Source organism: Cebidichthys violaceus, unplaced genomic scaffold (assembly GCF_023349555.1).
Source record: "Cebidichthys violaceus isolate CVI_PGR_0920_01 unplaced genomic scaffold, fCebVio1.0.p SCAF_11, whole genome shotgun sequence".
Classification (NCBI taxonomy): Eukaryota; Metazoa; Chordata; class Actinopteri; order Perciformes; family Stichaeidae; genus Cebidichthys; species Cebidichthys violaceus.
The window spans coordinates 9573787-9593649 of NW_027176274.1; the positions used below are offsets into that span (position 1 = coordinate 9573787).

The window sequence follows — 19863 nt, forward strand, 5'->3', positions numbered from 1 at the left end:
AATGAATGTGTCTGGATTTGCATTGTTTTATACTGTACAATGCAAGCTGTTTGTAACACACCCGAGATGTTCTCTGTAAAGTGGTTATCATTGACTCATGTGTCTGATGCTGTGGTCATGTATATTTGCTGATATTGTTTACTATAGATTCTGCCTCTGTAAATGTTATTTACAAGTATAGTTGTTTTTTAAATGCCCATCTCATGATCATAATTGTAATGTGTTTGAGGCTCTGAATTTGCTGTTGCCAGTAGAAAATTGTGTTGGTGTATATTAATTTTTAAACTGACGTATATATATGCCAGTTTTGTATTGAGACTCTATTATAAGCTTTGCCCCTCTGTTCCCTCAGTCTCTATCAAAACAGGTGAAAAAGCATTCCGTTTTAAGGCTCCCATCACATTTCAATAATTTACCATGAAATGTATTGGATTATTCAAAATATATTTGAAATTAATGTTAAATTGTCTACTTTTAAATGGCTGTAGGGTGCTTCCTACCTGAGCAGACGAGGACGGAGGGGACAGCAGAGAGCTTCAGGGGAAGGTGTCTGTCTTTCAGGGGGGAGAGGGGGTTTCAACTCCATCGCTTGTAAGCGCAGGTGGCACAAACACAGACAGCTGGAGCGTGAGTTTTGCTCCTCGTCTGGAGCTGGTGGCTTCCCGTAGGGTGGCACAACACCCTGCAGGACACCGTGGAGACCCATCTGCCATGGCAAGGCCTGCTCACAGACGCCCCCATCCATCCACCCACCGTACGCCATACTTCCTGATAGCCCTAACTCACCATGTCCAGGCCACGTATGTTGTCAACAATACCATGCAACAGTGTTTATATAATCCCTACCAGGTCCTCACCCTATGGCAGGACAATTCCTAAATACTGTAAACCAACTCAACGGAGGAATAACATCTTGCACAGAATACATTTACTTTATCAGTACAAAAACAAAGCAGAGCTTAAGATCAGTTATTATAATTGATGGCATAGAGGACTGATATCTATTTACTATGGAATAGGTGTAGTGTCTGTATCTTGCCAGTAATTAAATTATCTTGTGATTACACCACATTTTGGAGGAAAACATCACAGTTACTTTTTCGTCTATCGCAGACTATTTCTTGCCAGCTGTAGGAGATAATAATGTCTCATTAATTCACGGAGCGAATCTCTGAAATATTGGTTCATGTATGTGTGAGATAGGAGATGGTCACTGTCACATTAATGGAGTCTGCTATCTAGGAGAAAAATGACAGCCAAGTGACCTCTGTCAGCACCTGCGTTGATGGGGGACCTGAACAGATGTTTCTTTTCTTCTTCCATTTTTGTGTTTCTGAACTTGTCAATAGAAAACCACTCAAGTAATTCACCCTATGTTTAAAAATAACAAAGATAACAAGATGTTTCAAACTGTCTGAAGAAAGTTAATTCATTAAAGCATGCATATTTTCTGAATTCAGCTGAGGCCAGAATCCTTATTAAGCATAAATCAAAATGTGAGAGACAAAGTGAGAGACAGTGCTTGTAGTCCAGCCCTCTGAGGCTGCAGCCAAGCTCCAGTAACAACCATCATTATGTTCAATTATATTGTTCAACTATTTAATGGATGACAACACATATTATGTATTTACATAATCATCAATCCAAGGTTAGCAACCTGCTATACTCAATAAAATGGAAAACAGGCGTACTCGGGATTCAGGATGAAGAACAGTAGCTCTCCTCAACAATAAAGACAAGAGGAACCATGTATTAAAAGTTGAAAAGTTTGAAAAATTTTATTCACAAATGCCAAAGAAATGAAAAGAATAAACCTTAGGCGACCTTCTACTGAAAAAACAACAACAAACAAAACAAAAGTCTTTGGCTTAAACAAACACTACAAAACAAATTTACAGAGGAACGATTCCTTAAACTGTACATACAAGTTACCACTGGCAATTGTGTGGCACGAGATTAAAAAAAATAAAATCAATAAACTTTCATGTAGCCCTATGAAAATCTCGTATTTCCTCAAGCTGTCTGTACAACAATCGTCATAAATTAGAACTCTTTTCATATAACTTAATGACTGTTCAACATGGTGGATACTTATACGGGCAATTTTTCTTAGGTGCACCTCTGCAACTCTTGACCCAGATACTATGGCACTTGGTTCAGACACCACTAGCAGCATTAACCTCACAAGACAGTATTACTTCTCAGTCTCAGGCATCACACAGAAATCTCGAATATAATCACAGCGGCCTTTTACATTGGTTCACACCCAAGCTGACTACAGAGGAAATGCTGCCGCATGTTGCCGCATGTTTGCCTAGACCCCCGGACAAAGCAACAAACATGTTTGTTTAAAGGAGCACAGATCCAGTCAACACCACAACGTTTTGTTGACATTGTTGGTCTTTAACATTTTTAAATCAGCCTCTGGAATCTATCGCCATAAAAGCAGCAGCTGTTTCAAAACCACGAAACTGAGTGTGTGTGAACATGAGTAGAAACATGTTGTCGCCCTAATGATTACTATAATACATCATACAAAATAGGTCTAAAGGAAAATCAAAAAGTATTCAAAACAACCTATAAGGAAATAGCTGTATGTGGCCAGCTCCTGAGCGTGGCATTTGGTCTGGAAGGGCGGGCTGGACCTGCTAACCCGACCTAGTACAGAGGAGAAAGAAAACTCTGAGGTAGATAGCTGGTTTGACTGACCACCAGGTCGAATCACAGGCTTATTGGAGGACCATAATCAAAAAGCCTGCATTGATCCACTACGATTCAAAAATTAGCTGACGTTTTTTTTTTTTAAGGTCATAGCACTATCTTTTTATAGTTGAAATTTATTTTCTTTTTTCCATTTTTCAGTAAGTATGAAATTAATCTCTTGTTGGATCCAGGGCTTCCTGTCTGCTTGTGTGGGTCTGTACTTACTATTACCTATGAAACTGAATGTAATTATACAAAAAAGGCACACCGTCCAAACTGCAATCTAGTTTGCAGAGTCACTTATGTCCTGGTTAAAGAGACAAAGGATTTCCTCAGTGCAAAATCTTTGGTGAAGTAAACTACATTTGAAAGTGCCTAGTTTGTTTGTTTCCTGTCAAAGAGCGAGGTGCAATAAAATATACACATTCCTCTCATTTAACCCTCCAACTCGCTGAACTTTTGCCTAAATTCTATAACAAGGCTTTGATGAGTTGTTGTTTTTTGCACAATCGTAAGTCTAAGTTTTCCTGTTAGCTGTTCAGTTAAAAGTGAAACAGACACACCCCATCAAAATAACAATTAACATCACCCAAAAAGACAAAAACACAATCAATACACAAACTAAAGTTGCCCTTTCTCATTCCCCCACCCCACCAATTTCAATATCAGCTATTCTACAATACCAAGTAATCAAAAAGGCAAGATTCAAAAGATAGCACATTCCAACGTCAAGAAACATGTAAGGTCTTCTTACTAAATAAATATTACCTTCAATAAAATCATCACATGTGAAGTCATTTCTTTTTAAATGTTTTCCTAAAAATGTCTTCTACTTTTCTATCAGTTTGGAGGGGAAAAGTAATAACATTGATTAAATTAAAAAGTCCTACAAAGGTAATTTCCAAGGCAACAGCTCTCGACATTGTTTTGCTTATTGTTGCTTTCTGTGGTGTTCTGTACAACTACTGTATCAAAACTATGAAGGCAAATTTTAATTAGACAGCAAGATTAATCTAAAGTATTAAGGGAAATCACTTTACAAGAAAACAACAGGTAACACTTCACCATAGCAACACTCACACAGCAAGCACAAAAACATCATTTTCAAAATGTTTGGCTGAAAAAAAGTCCTCAGAATAAAAAAATCTGGAAATATTAACAAAAGACATATTTACTATCATGCACTTTGAACAACTAGTCACATGAGTCTTCCTTGTATCCTGTGTCAATCCTTGTGTCAAAAATAAACGTTTTCTAGTATGAAAATAAAACTTTTTCAAATCACACACACATATATATATATATGTGTATGTGTATATATATATATATATATATATATATATATATATATATATATATATATATATATATATATATATATATATATGTGTGTATATATATATATATATATATATGTATATACACACACACACACACACATATATATATATATATATATATATATATATATATATATATATATATATATATATATATATATTAATAATTTGAACTGAATGAACTCAGATATTCTCTATGTAAATGATACCAAAAATAGTCTCACTTAAACATTTGCAGAACCTGTGCAAAACAGTGAAAAGATCCTTAGCATCCGTTGCCTTTGTAGACATGATTGTTTTAGCTGTTGTCCAAAAGTTACCTCAGCACTACTTTGTTTGTTGGTAGGAATATGGAGAATGATTGCCAGATGAATCCACTTGTGACTGTGCACCATTTTCCTGGAAGAGAGCGGAAAAAATAGCAATGAGCTGTTGTTTTAAATCCCGACAATGCTTTACACGCATCAAGCTGCAGTGATGTTGATGCACGTACCTCGACAGGAACATTTGATGTCTGCATGTGTGCATACTGTGGGATATACGCTCCTTGCATAGCTGTGTTGGCGGCCATAAACTGCACAACGAAGGAGAGAGATGAGCCATACATTTACAGTTTAAATGGAGCACTTTAAAACACCTCATTCTCAAATAAGTGTAATGTGTGAACTCATTTTTTCTCCCATGCTGAGTTCACTCACCGTTCCTGCACTGCCCAGAGAAAGATGACTCATCTGCTGCGCAAGAGGGGCCATCATGGAAGTAGGCTGTAGTGACATGGATGGGTCCATAGAGGGCGATATCACAGTACCCTGGAAGAAAAGTGTGCCCAGATGAGAGGAATGTATGCAGCTTGTAGCACACAAAGTCACTGAGGGAATATTCTTCTTCTATACTGAAATACTCCTCAAAAAACATATGGATTAAAGATGATAGAATGTCACAAAAAGTATGCAGAATATCTGAGATGTATATCTATATATATGTGCTTTTCTTTGCAGGATTGGATTTCAGGCAAAGAGTAACAGTAATCTCAGACTTCACATCTAATGCCCACACCAGAAGGTGAAATGTAACAAGCTGAGCAAGTTGTCTATGAGCATCTTGGCTGGCCTGATGCATCTAGCAGTGTTTTCTCATCTATGCTGGCTCCTTTTCAAAGTAAGAAAGGAGTCTTCTCTCTCAGTTCACACCCATCTGTGATAAAAAAAAAATATTCGACATCTGTCATCAAATACACAGCTTCACATAGCCTCTCCAAAGCAGTCGTTTTTACATTCCTATACAAACACTTCAGTACTGTAAATCCTCAAGGATCAGTGTCACCTTATGTGTAACTACTACTCTCCCATATTGTGTCTGTCTGTTTACAGAGAAATGTTTCAATTCTGTTACACCCACAGAGGGAAATGTTTGGATGAAAGAGAAAAGGGAAGATAGAGTTGTGATGAAGACAGGGATGATGAGAAGAGATTTTGTTCTTACTGGGTGCTGCATGATGTAGGGTTGATGGGCCATCCAGGATGGGTTCTGCATCTGGAGCACCACACAAACACACTCTGTAAACACACCGGCATTGAACAGCTGCCATTTCCAGAGATCACATGCTACTGTGACGGCGACAAGCATGAAAGGCCACTGTGCCCTTTGTCACATACATCCACACCTCAAAAAACAACAGAGGACGAGTGAGCTGGGTTACTGCGTGTAAAACTGATGAATGCAATGTTTCGTCTTTGTTGCATTACAGTATCAAAGCTACGTATGTGTCATTGAAGGGAGGGATTCAAACCTGGTATGTTGAAAGCGGAGACATGTAAGGAGACATGGATGCTTGAGCGAGCATCCTGTTGGAGATACTGTATGCTGGTGGGAAAAATCTGAGGACACAGAATAAAATGAAATTCAATAAAATAAAGTAAGTAAAGCACAATGAATTGTATTCTGAGTACGACAGAGCAATCTACTCTGTTGTTGTAGCTTACCCATTTTGCATAGCAGCTGCACTGGGGTCATACGTGAGCGTCATTCCGGCCTGGGAACAAAAGAAGGCACAGGTTTGGCAACTAAACAGAAGCTTGTAACACTAACACTTAACCAACACAACATCATCACATGACGGTCCATTGTGTAGCCATTGTGCTCACACCTGAAAGAGGGCACCCTTGACTACAAAAGACTTCATAATTAGCAGCAGGGAACATAACCAGGATTACAACTCAATAAAAATGAGTAGCTACTGATAGGATCCATGAGATTTAGAGAAGCCGACTCTTCAGCGACACTAAACAATAGAGTCAGTCTAAAGTGCCTCTGCTTTTTTCATCAATATTTGTGACACTCTCTGTTGTTTATCATTTAACACTTAAGATTCATTATTTATGGATCGGTTCCCATCACCACTTACCAGTCTGTTGTCACCGTCCCGTCCCCAACCACGACCATTCAGGGTAAATTTATTTTGACTTTGTCGTTTTTTCTGTCCACCATCAGCAAACTTGCACAGCAAAGGTTCAGATGGTGCTAAAGAGAGATCAGTGGCGAGAGAATACAAGAAAAGGCTTTGTGTTAAACATTATCTCACACACGCGTTGCTGTCTGTTATTGCTTGCTATACAGTCATTCACTGCCTGAAGCCTGGGAGTGCACATTTACTAGCCAGCCTGGGAACGCAGACATCTAACTTGGCAGCTGTGGAGCTGTAATCCCCTCCCCTTCCTAAAGGAGGCAAGGCCAGCAGAGACTATTTCAGTCTAATAATCCAATTAAAAAGCTTAGAGAGGGAGCGGACGCCACACAGAGCAGCTCCCTCTCTCTCTCTCTCTCACGTTTTCTTTGTCTGTGTTCTTCCCCCTTAGGGCCGAGTGTGTATGAGCAGCAGACTCACTGACTCCAGCTGGAGGCAAGAATCAGTTGGCTGACCACTTCATCCTCCCTACTAACGTTGTACAAATTAAAGCCATAATAAGATAAATCCGGTTATTTTCTTTCACGTAGTATATTTATGGCATGGCAGTTGAACTAGAATATTCTACATGCAGTGCGTACCTGGCAATATAAGATCATTATACTGTAAGTCTTACCTGGAACACCTGCAGGTGTCTTAATAAACTTTCCGTTGAAGTGAGAAATGACTGCATCACATTTTTCAGTTGACTCCATCCTGAAGTTATAAAAGACACACACACAGAGCATAACTACATTAGTGAACTGCTTCCTTCTTGTCTGTGTGGAAGCGGTGGTTCAATATCAAAGATTGCAAGCGCCACAAAGTACACATGTTGTAAAAGACTTGTATACGTTTCACCATTTGGCCACACGGACCTATTAGTGCACACCCACTTACACAAACATTCCAATGAGGCATTATGATGTTTGTCAATCATGACCCAGGCGCCGGGTTACCAGGGTTACCATCAAATGTCAGGTTGTACAAGTATGGCTGGTGGAAGCCAGCGTTGCTACTATAATTAAATCACCCAGTCATTGTGAAACTATTTCTCATCACAAGTTTCCATTTGTCCATTCATGAACTGTTCTCTCCGCCTTTTTTGTCGTCAACATAGCTATGTGTTTTTAGGTATTCATTTCAGAAATGAAACTCATTCTGCGTTGAACTGCATGGGGATTTTTATGATGACAAATCAGCAAACCCCAATGTGTTTTAAAACTTTTTAAACAATTAGTTTAGTAGTTGGTATTAATGATCCTTTGGTATAGTTATCAGTATTCTATCTTAAAAGCCACATTTCCCATAGTCTTTGTGGCCTAATGTTGTAAAGTGGATGTTGCTAATTGTCTCCCTTCTTTGACATCACTTCCATTGCAGCCATCCATTATCTTTAACCGCTTATCCTGTTCAGGTCCCAGCTGACACTGGGCGAGGTCAGGGTACACCCTGGACAGGTCGCCACTATCTCGCAGGGCTGACATATATAGACACACAGACAACCATTCACACTCACATCCACACCTAAGGACAATTTAGAGTCATCATAACCTAGGCTGCATGTCTTTGGACTGTGGGAGGAAGCCGGAGAACCCAGAGGGAACCCACACTGCCACAGGGAGAACAAGCAAACTCCACACAGAAGGCCAGAGCTAGCCAACACACCACACAGTGGTAATGTTTCTGTTTACTGCAGTAAAGGCATCTCTTTATTTAGTTTAATCATACCATTGTGTCATATTTGACATAGTTAAAATGCTAAATGTGTCACCAGTAAAAAAACAAAACAGTTGACAATGAATAACACAAGGATCTGACCTTGCAAAGCCCACTCCTCTGCTGCCTCCACTGGAGTCCCTCAAGATGCGTGTGGATATGACCTGGCCGAAGTGCTTTAACATGTTCTCCAGTTCCTGCTCGTCCATAGACATGGGCAAGTTGGAGATGTACAAGTTTGTCGGGTCTTGTTCTTGTTGCTGGACAGTGAGAAAAGGGGAAAGAAGAAGCCAGAGGTAATGTAATTACACAATAGGAAATTGTTGAAACACCTGGAAAACACAAAAAACATTCCTTTGTGGTATCACATTCCCCACTGGCTTTAGTAACAAAGAGAAGAGAGGAGGGGGTTTCCATAAAATTCCATATCACGTATCCCTGGAAATGGCTTTAAAAGGGATATCAGTAAAGGGGTTAACATGTCTCTGCTTCTTCCTGTCTGTCTCTGTTGGGGGTTTTAGGTTGTAAAGGGTCACGGTGAACAGCGTTGGAAAGACATTTGCATGCGGCCCACAGTAGCTTGAGGCTCGCATCAGCTGATTTCTTGCTGTATTTTAATAACATCAGCAGAAACACAAGACACAGAAACAATTCCCTTGGTAGAGCGGCCTCCCACCATAAATATCCATCAGCGTTGTGTTGTTCAGAGTCAGCTAACAGGGACAGGTTGATTTAGTACACTGGCAGTTAAGTCAACATTTCAACAAAATGTTGAACAAATATGCAGTGAAAGGAGTCCAATCACAGTCCTGAACACAGATGGAAGAGAGCAGGAGACCTTCAGTGATACTCTTACCTGCTTTTTACAGAGCTGAGCATTTACTGGTAAATGTTCACTCAATAGCCCCCAATTAGGCAATTTATAAACTGTTAAAAATTGGATGCTGGTTTCTTTTCTGTTTGTATACATTACTTCATGCAAGATACATTTTGGCCTGGCCTTTATTGTCACATAGTTTGCATTCCAGAAGAAATTATATTTGTCTCTGTTACTATCCTCACTTGAGAGACATTTGAAAGAAAGAAAACCAACAGTATGTATGAAAAAAAGGCTCAGAGAAATGGAGGGAAAACAACATGGCAGTGAGATAAGACATCTGTTTGTGCTTTGGATGGGTCACCAGCCATCAGTCATTCATTAACTGTGACTGACGCACGTTTGTGGAAGAAGAGCTGATGGAGATGGATGCGGCTGATGGAGAGATGCTACTCTTAGCCTCGCTACAGAGACAAGATGCGTAGGATGCAATGTGATCCCACAGTATACACTTTACAAGGATATATTAGGTTAGAATTTCTGCTTTTTGTTTAGGAACCTGGTGAGGGCCCAGTACCATTTCAGTCTTATCTGTTGGCCACTCAGCAGCTCCACTGAAGCGGTTGGGAATTTGAGTGTCTTCCTCAAGGGCCCTACCAAGTGTGGCAAAGAGGGAGTGCTGCTCTTTCACTTCCTCTGCCCACATTTACTGTGACTTTCCGGTCACAAGAAACAATATTAAACAATGCTATTCCTCTATTAATGTCATTCACGCAGCTTGATAAAAACATCGGAAATAATTCCATGATATACAATGTTGACTGTATTAATAACTTCTTATACAAATGTGCATTAGGTAAATACCTTATATGCATACAGAGAAAGGGAAGCATAAAATCAAGTATTACAAGATGAATTGGAATAACATATGGTAAAAAGAAGGGAAACTCTTATCTGGCCACTTCCCACCACCTGCCTTTGAAATAATAATGAGAGAAAGTCCATTAAGGGTGCCTGGGCAGATAAAAAAACAGGAAAAGGGACCTTTGTCAGAGAGTCCATTAAGCCCAAACAAGCTTCAGCAATAGTGAGAATAAAGCTGGAGTGAAAGGCTCACACTTTATAATGGCATTTACCTTCCACAATACAAAGATTAAACTTCAGCATGCCCCTTGGAGCTGCTCTATTTTAATTAAAAAAGTAAAATGGGTGCACAGAGGCATGTCAAGAAGCTCTACAGATCCCCAGACAGAGAAATGAGGCCAAGGGTTCTTGCTCAGTGTCGTATGGGAACTAATTTCCCCTGACTGGTTCCTGTTACCATAACAGCACATACTTATTTACTTCCTTTACTGATGTCAGAGAGTGTAGTAAAGTACTACAGTCCAACTTAAAAGCCCTTTATCCAAAAACCTCCTAAAGCTGGACCTGTAGTGTACTAATGACTGTCTGTCCACAAAACACTAGGCACCTTTAATGCAATAGTGCAATAACCTTTAATGCATCTACTGTATCTACTGTAGAAGACACTTTTTTTGTATTTCCTGCAATGTTTGTCAATGTTTTTTTTTAACATATTTGCAGCATGAAGCCTCATTTGCTGCAACTTCATTTTTGCAAGGTTTAAGTAAAATACTCTGAGAAATGTATGTGTAATGGTGCTTTGGAGGAGACAGAAAGACTAGTCTCAGTTCCTTAAACATGTCCACATGGTGGATAATGTCTCTGCTACGTCATCCCACTGTCAGCGACACCAGTCTCTACTCTCTATAGTCTGACTATTGGCGCCACTCGTATGCAAAAACCCTTCGAAAGCCTGGCTGGGAGCTGTCAGTGGACAGAACACCTTTGAGAACCATCAATGGATGGATATGCATGCAGGGAAAGGCACACATATAGATTATAAACCGGAGTCCAAAATGAAAACGAAATGGACATGAGATGGAGGAGAGAATGAAACAAATAAGAACGAGATGAAAGACAGAGTACCACGCAGAGGGCAGCAGGTGGCAGCATAAAAAACATCATGCTGTTATAATGATACAGCAAATGTCTTTACTGAATCTGTGAATGTTGTGTCAAAACAAGTAAGTAACTGACATTGTGACCTCGCAATTCATTATATATCAAACAGACACTTTCACTATTTACACGCAAACTGAGACATTCAAGCTTCAACAACTTTGCGGACATTTGTCACATTGCTTCTGAAAATAGACGCAATACCCTCAGTTAATCTGGTGCTAAACTGAGCCTAAAATCAAATTTCAGTTCCATAGACACAAACTGTATATTCACTGTTATCAGCACATGCTTCCTTCATGATTCAACTCTCAGAGCATACACTCTGCAGTTAAGGATTCCAGTCGTGCTAACTAATACCACAAAGATTAGGTTTAGGTTTCCTCGCCAGGCAGATGGAAGAGAAACAGGGTTACTGGGTGACGTGTATGAGCGTGATATCAGGATTAGACTGTAATGAATCCTCACCTTTGCCATCTGAGCTTGGACACCAGTGGTCTTCAGGGCGGCCACAGCTTTCTGAGCAGCGGCGGGGCTGTCAAAGTCCACAAAGCCATATCCTGAGGAGACAAGCAGCACAGTTAGGACAATGTTCTATATAGACAGCACAAACAAATGACTGAGCCTCAGTGTTGCGTGGGTGGACCTATGCCTCTGTGTGGCGGATGGTGATGGGTTGTGTGTTCATAGGGAGGTATAACAAAGCTTTACTTACCGTGACTCACTATGTTAATTTACAATGTGTATGTCTGTATGTATATACTTCTGCATTCTATTGGTATATTTAACTGTGTACATTGTATTTAAGTGCACTTTTGTGTGTGCGTGTGTCTGTGTGGAAGGAGAGGTAGAAAAGCGCTGAGGATGCAGATAACAGTGTGACGTTCATGGCTCAGGTCAGCTCTTTGTCCTGGGGGGTACAGACAGGGTGAACCTATGGTCCCTACCCTCTACTGCAGCTGCTATATTTAACCTTTTCCAGCTTAATTAAGGTGAATATGTCAGGGAGCTTTCAGCCGAGTCACATTGGTACTCAAAGATTAATGTGAATCCTTGTCTTACACTGTGTCTCAACTTGCGTTCTTGCGTACTAAAACTTGCTACTCGAGTGCATAAGTGCGTTCACACTGACAAAAATGCACATGGACGGTGTACTTATAAGAGTCATAAAGTTGCGTGTGGAATGCTGGACACTTCTCACTCTTAATGGTTGCCATCTAAGCTAAGAAGCTGAAGGGGAGGGACCACCAAACTTGTAAAAAGGGCAGTTTACGGTGAACACCGCACTATTTATATGGCGACACAGATGCTGGCGTATTTTCCATCTTGCATGAAACAGGGGGCACACACAAGCAAGGAAAAGTAAAATCAAATTCATTCTTATTCAGTTTTAATACAATTGTCAGGTGAGTGAACAAGCCGGCAGATACTTTGGCGGTCGACAATCGCATTCAAAAGTTGTCCCTATTACTCCATGCGGTTGCAATTTTCCATTAAAAAGAAGAAGAAACGGTCTAATGTTGGGTTCATCATTTCCGGTAAATGCACAACAAGCGCGTTTGACTGCCCTGTCAAAATTCACACACTACAGAGTGTACTACATTGAAGTTTACTAACGGAAGTATACAAATTGAGACACAGCATTAGTTATCACAACCAAGTTCTGAAATTAGTCAGAATTTGGAATTTTCAAGGTCGCACAAAGTTATAGCTAAACCATATTTTTGGCTTTTATGCAACATTCAGTCAGAGCTCTACAAGGTCTTTAACAGTGTCCCTTTTCACTGAGAGCCATCAATTAACTTGCTTCTATATAATCCAGAGGAGAGTGACAACATTCTCCTAATCCCATCAGAAGGGAGAATCAGTAAGTCCCTCTTTAGTCCGATGGGCAGTCTACTAGAAATGGACCAAGACCAACGCTGTCACTCAGCATGAAGAGGAGGAGTCGGCCACTTCTTCCCAGGAAACACCCACAGCAGTGACAAACTGACAGACAAGGGCTGAGGCTTAAAATAACATCAGCTGGGAGGCAGCTTTAAGCAGCCTGGCTGTCTGTTTCCTGACTTGCCCGGATCATCTGACACAACTGCATAGCTGTTGAATGACTTGATGTTTTGAAAGAATTCCCACATTGGACGTTTTAAAACTATATTCTCTTTTGACGGTGTTGAAAAATCCTGCCGGGAGATTCATGAGGTTTCTTGATACATACTTCATCAGAGGAGAGATAAAAGAGGGCAGTGTCGGAAAGAGAAGAACAACTTCACACACCTTTACATTTGTTTGTAGTCTTGTCCAGGATGGCCTTTGTTGATACAATTTTGCCATACCTAAGGGGAGGAGCAAATAGGCGAGGCATTGTTAGCTGGATTATGTACCAGACCGAGCGAGTTATAAAACAAGCAGAGAGGGAGGGTTGAGCAACAATCTATGACATCACCGTAAAAATATGAGAAACAGGAAGTGGTTTCCATGTGGTGCTTAAAATCCCCCGCATGTGAGTGCAAAGTTAAACAGTCCTTTTTTTAAAGTAAACCACTGTATGAAACTGTATACAGACTGAGTCACCGAATACAAAAATATTTGTTGTACTGTTTTCAATCTGCACAGTCCAGAAGAGCTAATATACTCTATCAAGTGGAGACGAATTGAAAATTGGGAGCTACGTAATGTACGTAGGCTTCTCTTAAAATATATTTCCTTCGATGTGTGTTTTCCATTTGGCCAACTACAGTATCACTACTGTGATAAAAGCCAGAATGTACTCTGCAGTTCACCAAATCATCAAAATCATGTGTGGCTATAGCAGGTTAGCTCTTGCACAACCATCAACTTGTCCATAGGAAGTGATTACCAGCACGTCCAATCTTTTAGGTCACATTTGAAGTATGAAGTATTTCTGTACATTAAAAAAGTAAAAGTGGCATTTAGGTTGGTCTTAAATCTGAAAATCTCCCATTAGAGGATCAATCTATAATGTAAAAGTAAAAACAAATACATTCTCACAGTCAAGCATTTTGAGGATTGTTTTGTATCCATCTGAATGTTCAATAAAGTAAAATAAAAAAGAATAAAATACAGTGTCACTGCTGAGGCCAATTTCAATATGTGATATATTTCTAAACACACAAAGAATGAATTTGCAGCGTTGTGTTGTTGAAGTCAGGGCCTCGGAAAAAAGAGCAAATAAAATCTCTGAGGCACCAGGGTGGTCTCTCTGCTCAGCAAATATAAGGCATCAGCGCACAGAGAGCTTTGGATGAGCCCAAAGCTGACAATATCTCTCCTTTATTCACACACATGATATATAGAACCCCTGCTGCTGTGCCACACATGCGCATCATATACACTTCATGTTTAAATTAAGTCTACAATACAGTTGCATTTGTTATAATTTCAAACATACACATATAAATCCCTAGGTGTTTCACCACGCACTCAGCATGGTCCAAAACTACTTTATTCTTCATAAAAAGATGATAAAATCTTAAATTATTTCTTGGAAGATATTTAAAATAACATATGGCTAAATGTGTCATTCAAAGTCATCTTATTAGAAAGGAAGAACTTGTATTACTATAAACTATAGACAAAACTATATACTATAAAACTACACTGTTTGATGTTTCAATAACATACGTGTGCAATTTTACTAATAAAATATGCATGTTTACATCTCACCTTTTACATTTTTACACCATATTTGTATTTGAACAAATGTGTGTCAAAAATGACTGCCACTGCTGATTCTAACTACTCTCTAAAACTCCGAAACTAAGTAGGCCAAAAAATCCATGGCCGATCAATAGCAGATAATGACAAGAGGAAGTGTGGTACTCACGGCTGACAGAGCTTGACCAGGTCATGGTCTGTGGTTGAAGGGGACAGGCCTCGGATGTAGAGGTTTGTTTTGCTGAGCTGGTCCCATCCTGCAGTGCTGCTGCTGCTGCTGTGGTTGCTCGGGCTGGGTGGAGCCATGGGGTGTGACGACGGGGCAACAGGTGGCTGGAATACACAGGGAAACACAGAAAAAACTTCAGGATGGGTGGGAATTAAATAATATTGCTTATCGTCATGGTTCAAAGTTCTCAAATCTACACGAATGATTCGCCTCTGACCACAACCAGCATCCTTAATGGGTGTGGTCGAGTGTAGTCAGAAGTGTGCTTCTGCTGTCACAGCGTACTGAGAGACCCTGGAGTACGCTTGTACATTACTGCAGCAGAAGAAGATGTTAAACCACTGGAGGTCAGCAGAAATAAGATTTATATGGGGAAGTTAAGTTACTCTTAAAACCTGCAATAACTCATTTTGCGGCCACTTTTGGGCAGCATTAACGAGCTGAATAGTATTGACATAAATTCCCCTTTCAAAGTTGATATTGCAAAGTTCTTAGCAAACAAATGTGCTTGTATACACGCTCAGCACATACAGAGTAACATTAGCATTCGTTTACAGTTGTGTTTCTGGCAATCTGTTGAATGGAATACCAATATGCCCTCTCTTTTAGCTCTGTTTTGCTCTCCGCCAACTCCTGAGGGAAATTATTACGCTGCAAAAAAAACTCCAGTACGTTCACCAACTGGCTGATAACTGTGTCTGTCTGCTGATTGGTGCCGGGCAAGCAGCGTACGGTGGGTTTTCCGGAGCTTTATAGAGCTGATAAAAGCTGGCTGTTGCATTTGGAAATGGCGGGAGAGAGAAAACCAGGTAAACATGATTAAATGTCTCTCTGTGTATAACTTCACATATACACAAACCAATAAAAGTCTGTTGTGTGCCCCTCACCAAGTCAGTCACATATAGTCACATACTAGTGGGGGAGAACTGTCTGGACACCCCGTCATTAGTATCATGTTGATTTCTGTCCATTGTGAGGATACATTTCTGTAGAAAAATCTCCCATCACACCTTCTTAGTCAGCACAATCAGGGTCCACAGGGGCGTGTAGCTTCTTAACCTTTAGAAATACATTCAGAATGGTTTGAGTGACCTCTGGTATTCATTTAAGCAAAAAAAACAATTGTTTTGCTCTGAGATTATATAAAATGCAGTCAAACAACTAGCACTGTGAATTTCACGTACTATTACAATTTGTGTTCCTTTTCTAAGTCTAAGTATTTATTATAATGCCTCTCCTTTGACAAGTGGGGAAAAATCCTTTAGCGATTGGGCAACTTTTTTGCTTTATGTTTACAAGACGCAGATGTCATAGTCTGAGAGAGAGCTCTTCGGGGATTTGTCTTCTTTACCATCCAACACTGATTAGTCCCCCCCCCCCCCCCCCCCCCCGAGGAATCACAAGCTGAGAGGAAGCTGATGGAATCCCAAGCATGAAGTGGTGACAGGATTGAGCAACCCAAGTCAAGAGTAGAGGATCTTCTCTTGTGACCGACTGGTCAACAGCCTCACATGCCTTCAGCGTGAAATACGTTTGACTTACTGGTGGCACAAGTCCTCATTTCTTCCTCCATAACAACCAGCTATCTGCTCTCTTAAGCACGCTCTGGGTCACAAAGTTCAAATGATGAGCATGCTTTCAGCATATGGTGCAAACTAAATCGTTCCACAAATGAAAGACAAAGGATTATCTGATAAAAAAAACTGCCCGTGAGTAATCGCCATAAAGATAACAGCAATAATGTTGCTACTGTTGCTATGTGAATAGGTGACAGAGAGTAATCACAAAATCCTTTGCAATTCTTGGAAAATGAAATAAAAACCTTATCATCACACTGCATTACTATAAATGAGAAATATGTCACAGTTGCTCTCATGACGAGTCTTCATTTACAAACAACATAACCGTGGCGTGACTGTAAATGGATTTTCACGATTACTTTGAGGCTATTACCAGAATCACAGATTAGGCAACATTCAGGCCAAAAACTTACTTAACATTAATTACCAAAGAAACAGGAATTACTCCTTAACTTACTGGTGCCTAAGTAAAGCATGTGTCATCATACTAGTTAGGTCTCAATCATCATAGGGTTTACATCCAAACACAAGACATAAAACAAGTGTGCAATACAACTTATTTCTCAGCAACTTAAAAAAAGGACCTGTTGAATGGTAAATGCTGAATTATTAACACGATATCAACAATTTGTTTTAAGCTGCAGCTATTCCCTTATATGATTCTTAAATAGATGCTATGGAGATAAAAACTGAATTAAACCTTTACCTTTTCTTTTCTTTTTTTACATGCATTACATACAATAGTTCATAACATATGAACTAGCACTACAAGGCAAGTCATTTTTTAAAGAATGCTTGCCACAGAGCCCCGAGCTACATTTTCAGTCTAGGCATCAGGTGAGTGCAACTTCCCTTTTTTCTGTTTTCATACATATGCAGCCGCTTACTGCAGGACTGTGAGAGAGACTGTGATGGGGAGAGGACGGCATCTTATCAGCCAGCTCCAGACCGGCAGAGCCTGTCATATCCGAACTGGAAATACACAGGGCTTCCAGTAACAGGCCTCGCCCATGGAGCTCTAGCCACAGGATAACAGCGCGAGCACTTCAGAGTAAATATGCTTATTCCAATCGTTTGGCTAAAGGGAGTTTAGAAGAGAATAAGAAAATCTAGATGGAACATACTGTTATTCTGGACGACACAAAGGAAATGTGTATGAATTACATTTAAGGTGACCTTTGCTGTAAAAAAACTAAATGACAAAATAGAAGCCGACCAATCACAAACTCAGCAGGAATATATAGTATGGAAATTGCAAACATCTGTTCGGTCGAGTTTCTGTGAAGTGGTGTTCGTTGTCAGCTCATGTGTACTTTTTTTTAATAATCCAAAATATGTCAAAGTTATGCAATTAGAGGGTTTAGCCGACTATTTGGCCACTATAGCCATTGAATACAGCATCAGCTGTGGTCACAGGCCTGTATCTCTCCAGCAGTGGACCGCAGCCCGAGCACCAGGTATTCTCAGAATGCATACGTAAGTGGCCTATCTGAATCTTTCATCACGCACAGAAACACAACACATGCCATTTCAAATCAACGTTACATAAGTAGCCTGAACCAAAGTAAGTTTTTTTCTTTCTGTTTGAGCGTCGGCTATAAGTTTATTTAGGCTGTGCTGCTGTCAGACAGACCTTCTTTTAGCGACTTCTATCAGCTTTGCGCTTTATTATGTGTGGTAGATGGCTGGTAAATGTTTGCGTGTTTACCTGTTTGCGATACGGAGTCCTGAGTGGGTTTCCAGAATTTGCAAAAATCATCCTCAATTCGAATAGGGAGGGCAGTTTTGTTTTTCAGTTAAGCTACAATTTTCTATCGAAATACATCAAACTCCTTGTATAAGTAGAAAATGATTGGGCATGAATATGCTCCTTACTCCGCTAAAGGACAGACAGATATAATTCTATACATAATAGCTGTATACATATCCTTATTGTCGTCGACTATCCTGCCACAGAATCCTCCGTAAATTGTCCCAACTTCGATTGCCCAGCCCCGTTTGTTTGACTGGCTTCATTGATTTGCAGTCAGGGCTGCGCAGGACAGACGCTGCCACGGTGGGAGAAACCATTCCACCATTTAGTGTAGGGGGAATTTTTTAAAACAGTGATCCCCAAATACTTATCAATTTGCATCTGTTCACTGATGAGGATTCAAAAGTATTCTTCTAACTCTTAACATATTTCTTACCATTTACAATAATCTACAGTGGCTTTTGTTGTCCGAACACATAATATAGAGACACCGTTTACACCTGTTGTTCATTTATCCAAAGATACATACCAAACATTCCGCCGTCAAGGCTGGTCCATGTGATATCCTGACAAGTTTCAAAGCATTTCTCTTCTGAGTTTAACTCGCACACACTTTGGAGAATATTATCAGAAGAGGGGCAAATCAAATCAAATTCTATGTTTAGTTTTAATGATGATTGTTAATGGAAGTGAAGGATTATATTTAGTTCTAGAACTAAATAATATATTTAATATATAATATACTAAAGAATATATAATTTATATGGGCTCCGATGTAATTGGCCACGATACACTGGTTTTAGAGGCCTGAATAAAAACGATGGTGTTTTCTTTTTAATAAAAATGGTGTATAACAAACGCATTCCTTTCCCGTAAAATGAGGTGTGATTAAAAAAAGAACGCACAGAATTAAAACACACAGTAAGCCAATAAAACCAGACACATCTGAATACACAAACGCGTGTGTGTCACATTGAAACCGATCAAAAATAAACTTTAATTTCACAGAAAACATTTGGAAAAATAGGCATTTGCTCAATCTATAGACCTACACATGTTTTTTTTTATTGTTTAGTTCATCAGTTTAAATGATCAGTCCAGTGAATATCGCAAACGCTCTGAACATGAAATGGAAATGATCGGCATGTCTAGAAACTAGTAGAGGACATTTTGTAAATATTGCTTTAGATTATTCCTACTATAATCCTTTAAAGATGAGGTCTTTCAGTATAAAATATTCTGTTGAAAGAGATGTCTTCTATTATGGATTGTGTTCAGTAGGACTCTCTTAATGTGAGTGACAGCTGGTGATGCTGGTTTGTGGGGTGGGGGAAGTCTTTATTGAGCAGGTAAGAGGGACAGGGTGGGCTATAAATCAAAAGCAATCTACCCACCACTGTCACCTGCTGATTGGAAAACCAACACTGGTGGCAGAAAATGTGAATTAATGGCGACCTTCAGCAAGGTACAAGCACCATGCTATAACCACTGTCTTGTTCTGACTTAACAGCTGAACCCTATGGTCTCCCTGATTTTAGTCCGCAGTTGTTGATAGCAGTTGTTTTGTGTCACCATTGTCAGT

General features: G+C 39.8%; 1 protein-coding gene across 1 annotated transcript; it reads right to left on the reverse strand.

Annotated features, from left to right (window-relative positions):
* Positions 1-1752: 1752 nt before the first annotated feature.
* Positions 1753-18530, reverse strand: LOC137867361 (RNA-binding motif, single-stranded-interacting protein 1). The gene is made up of 14 exons (XM_068703924.1): positions 18237-18530; positions 14889-15052; positions 13319-13377; positions 11513-11604; positions 8308-8465; positions 7124-7203; positions 6448-6563; positions 6026-6075; positions 5833-5920; positions 5526-5576; positions 4742-4852; positions 4537-4617; positions 4364-4442; positions 1753-2658 (listed from the first exon to the last, which is right to left on the reverse strand). The coding sequence occupies exons 1-13, from the start codon at positions 18285-18287 to the stop codon at positions 4371-4373; spliced, it is 1173 nt and encodes a 390-aa protein (XP_068560025.1). The 5' UTR covers positions 18288-18530; the 3' UTR covers positions 1753-2658; positions 4364-4370.
* Between the last annotated feature and the right edge of the window lie 1333 nt (positions 18531-19863).

Coding starts and splice junctions, on each gene's coding strand:
- LOC137867361 (XM_068703924.1), bottom strand. CDS start 18,287: ATGATTTTTGCAAATTCTGGAAACCCACTCAGGACTCCGTATCGCAAA. Junction 13,378..14,888: donor CTGGTCAAGCTCTGTCAGCC/GTGAGTACCACA, acceptor TCCTCCCCTTAG/GTATGGCAAAATTGTATCAA. Junction 4,443..4,536: donor CATCAAATGTTCCTGTCGAG/GTACGTGCATCA, acceptor GCTCTCTTCCAG/GAAAATGGTGCACAGTCACA.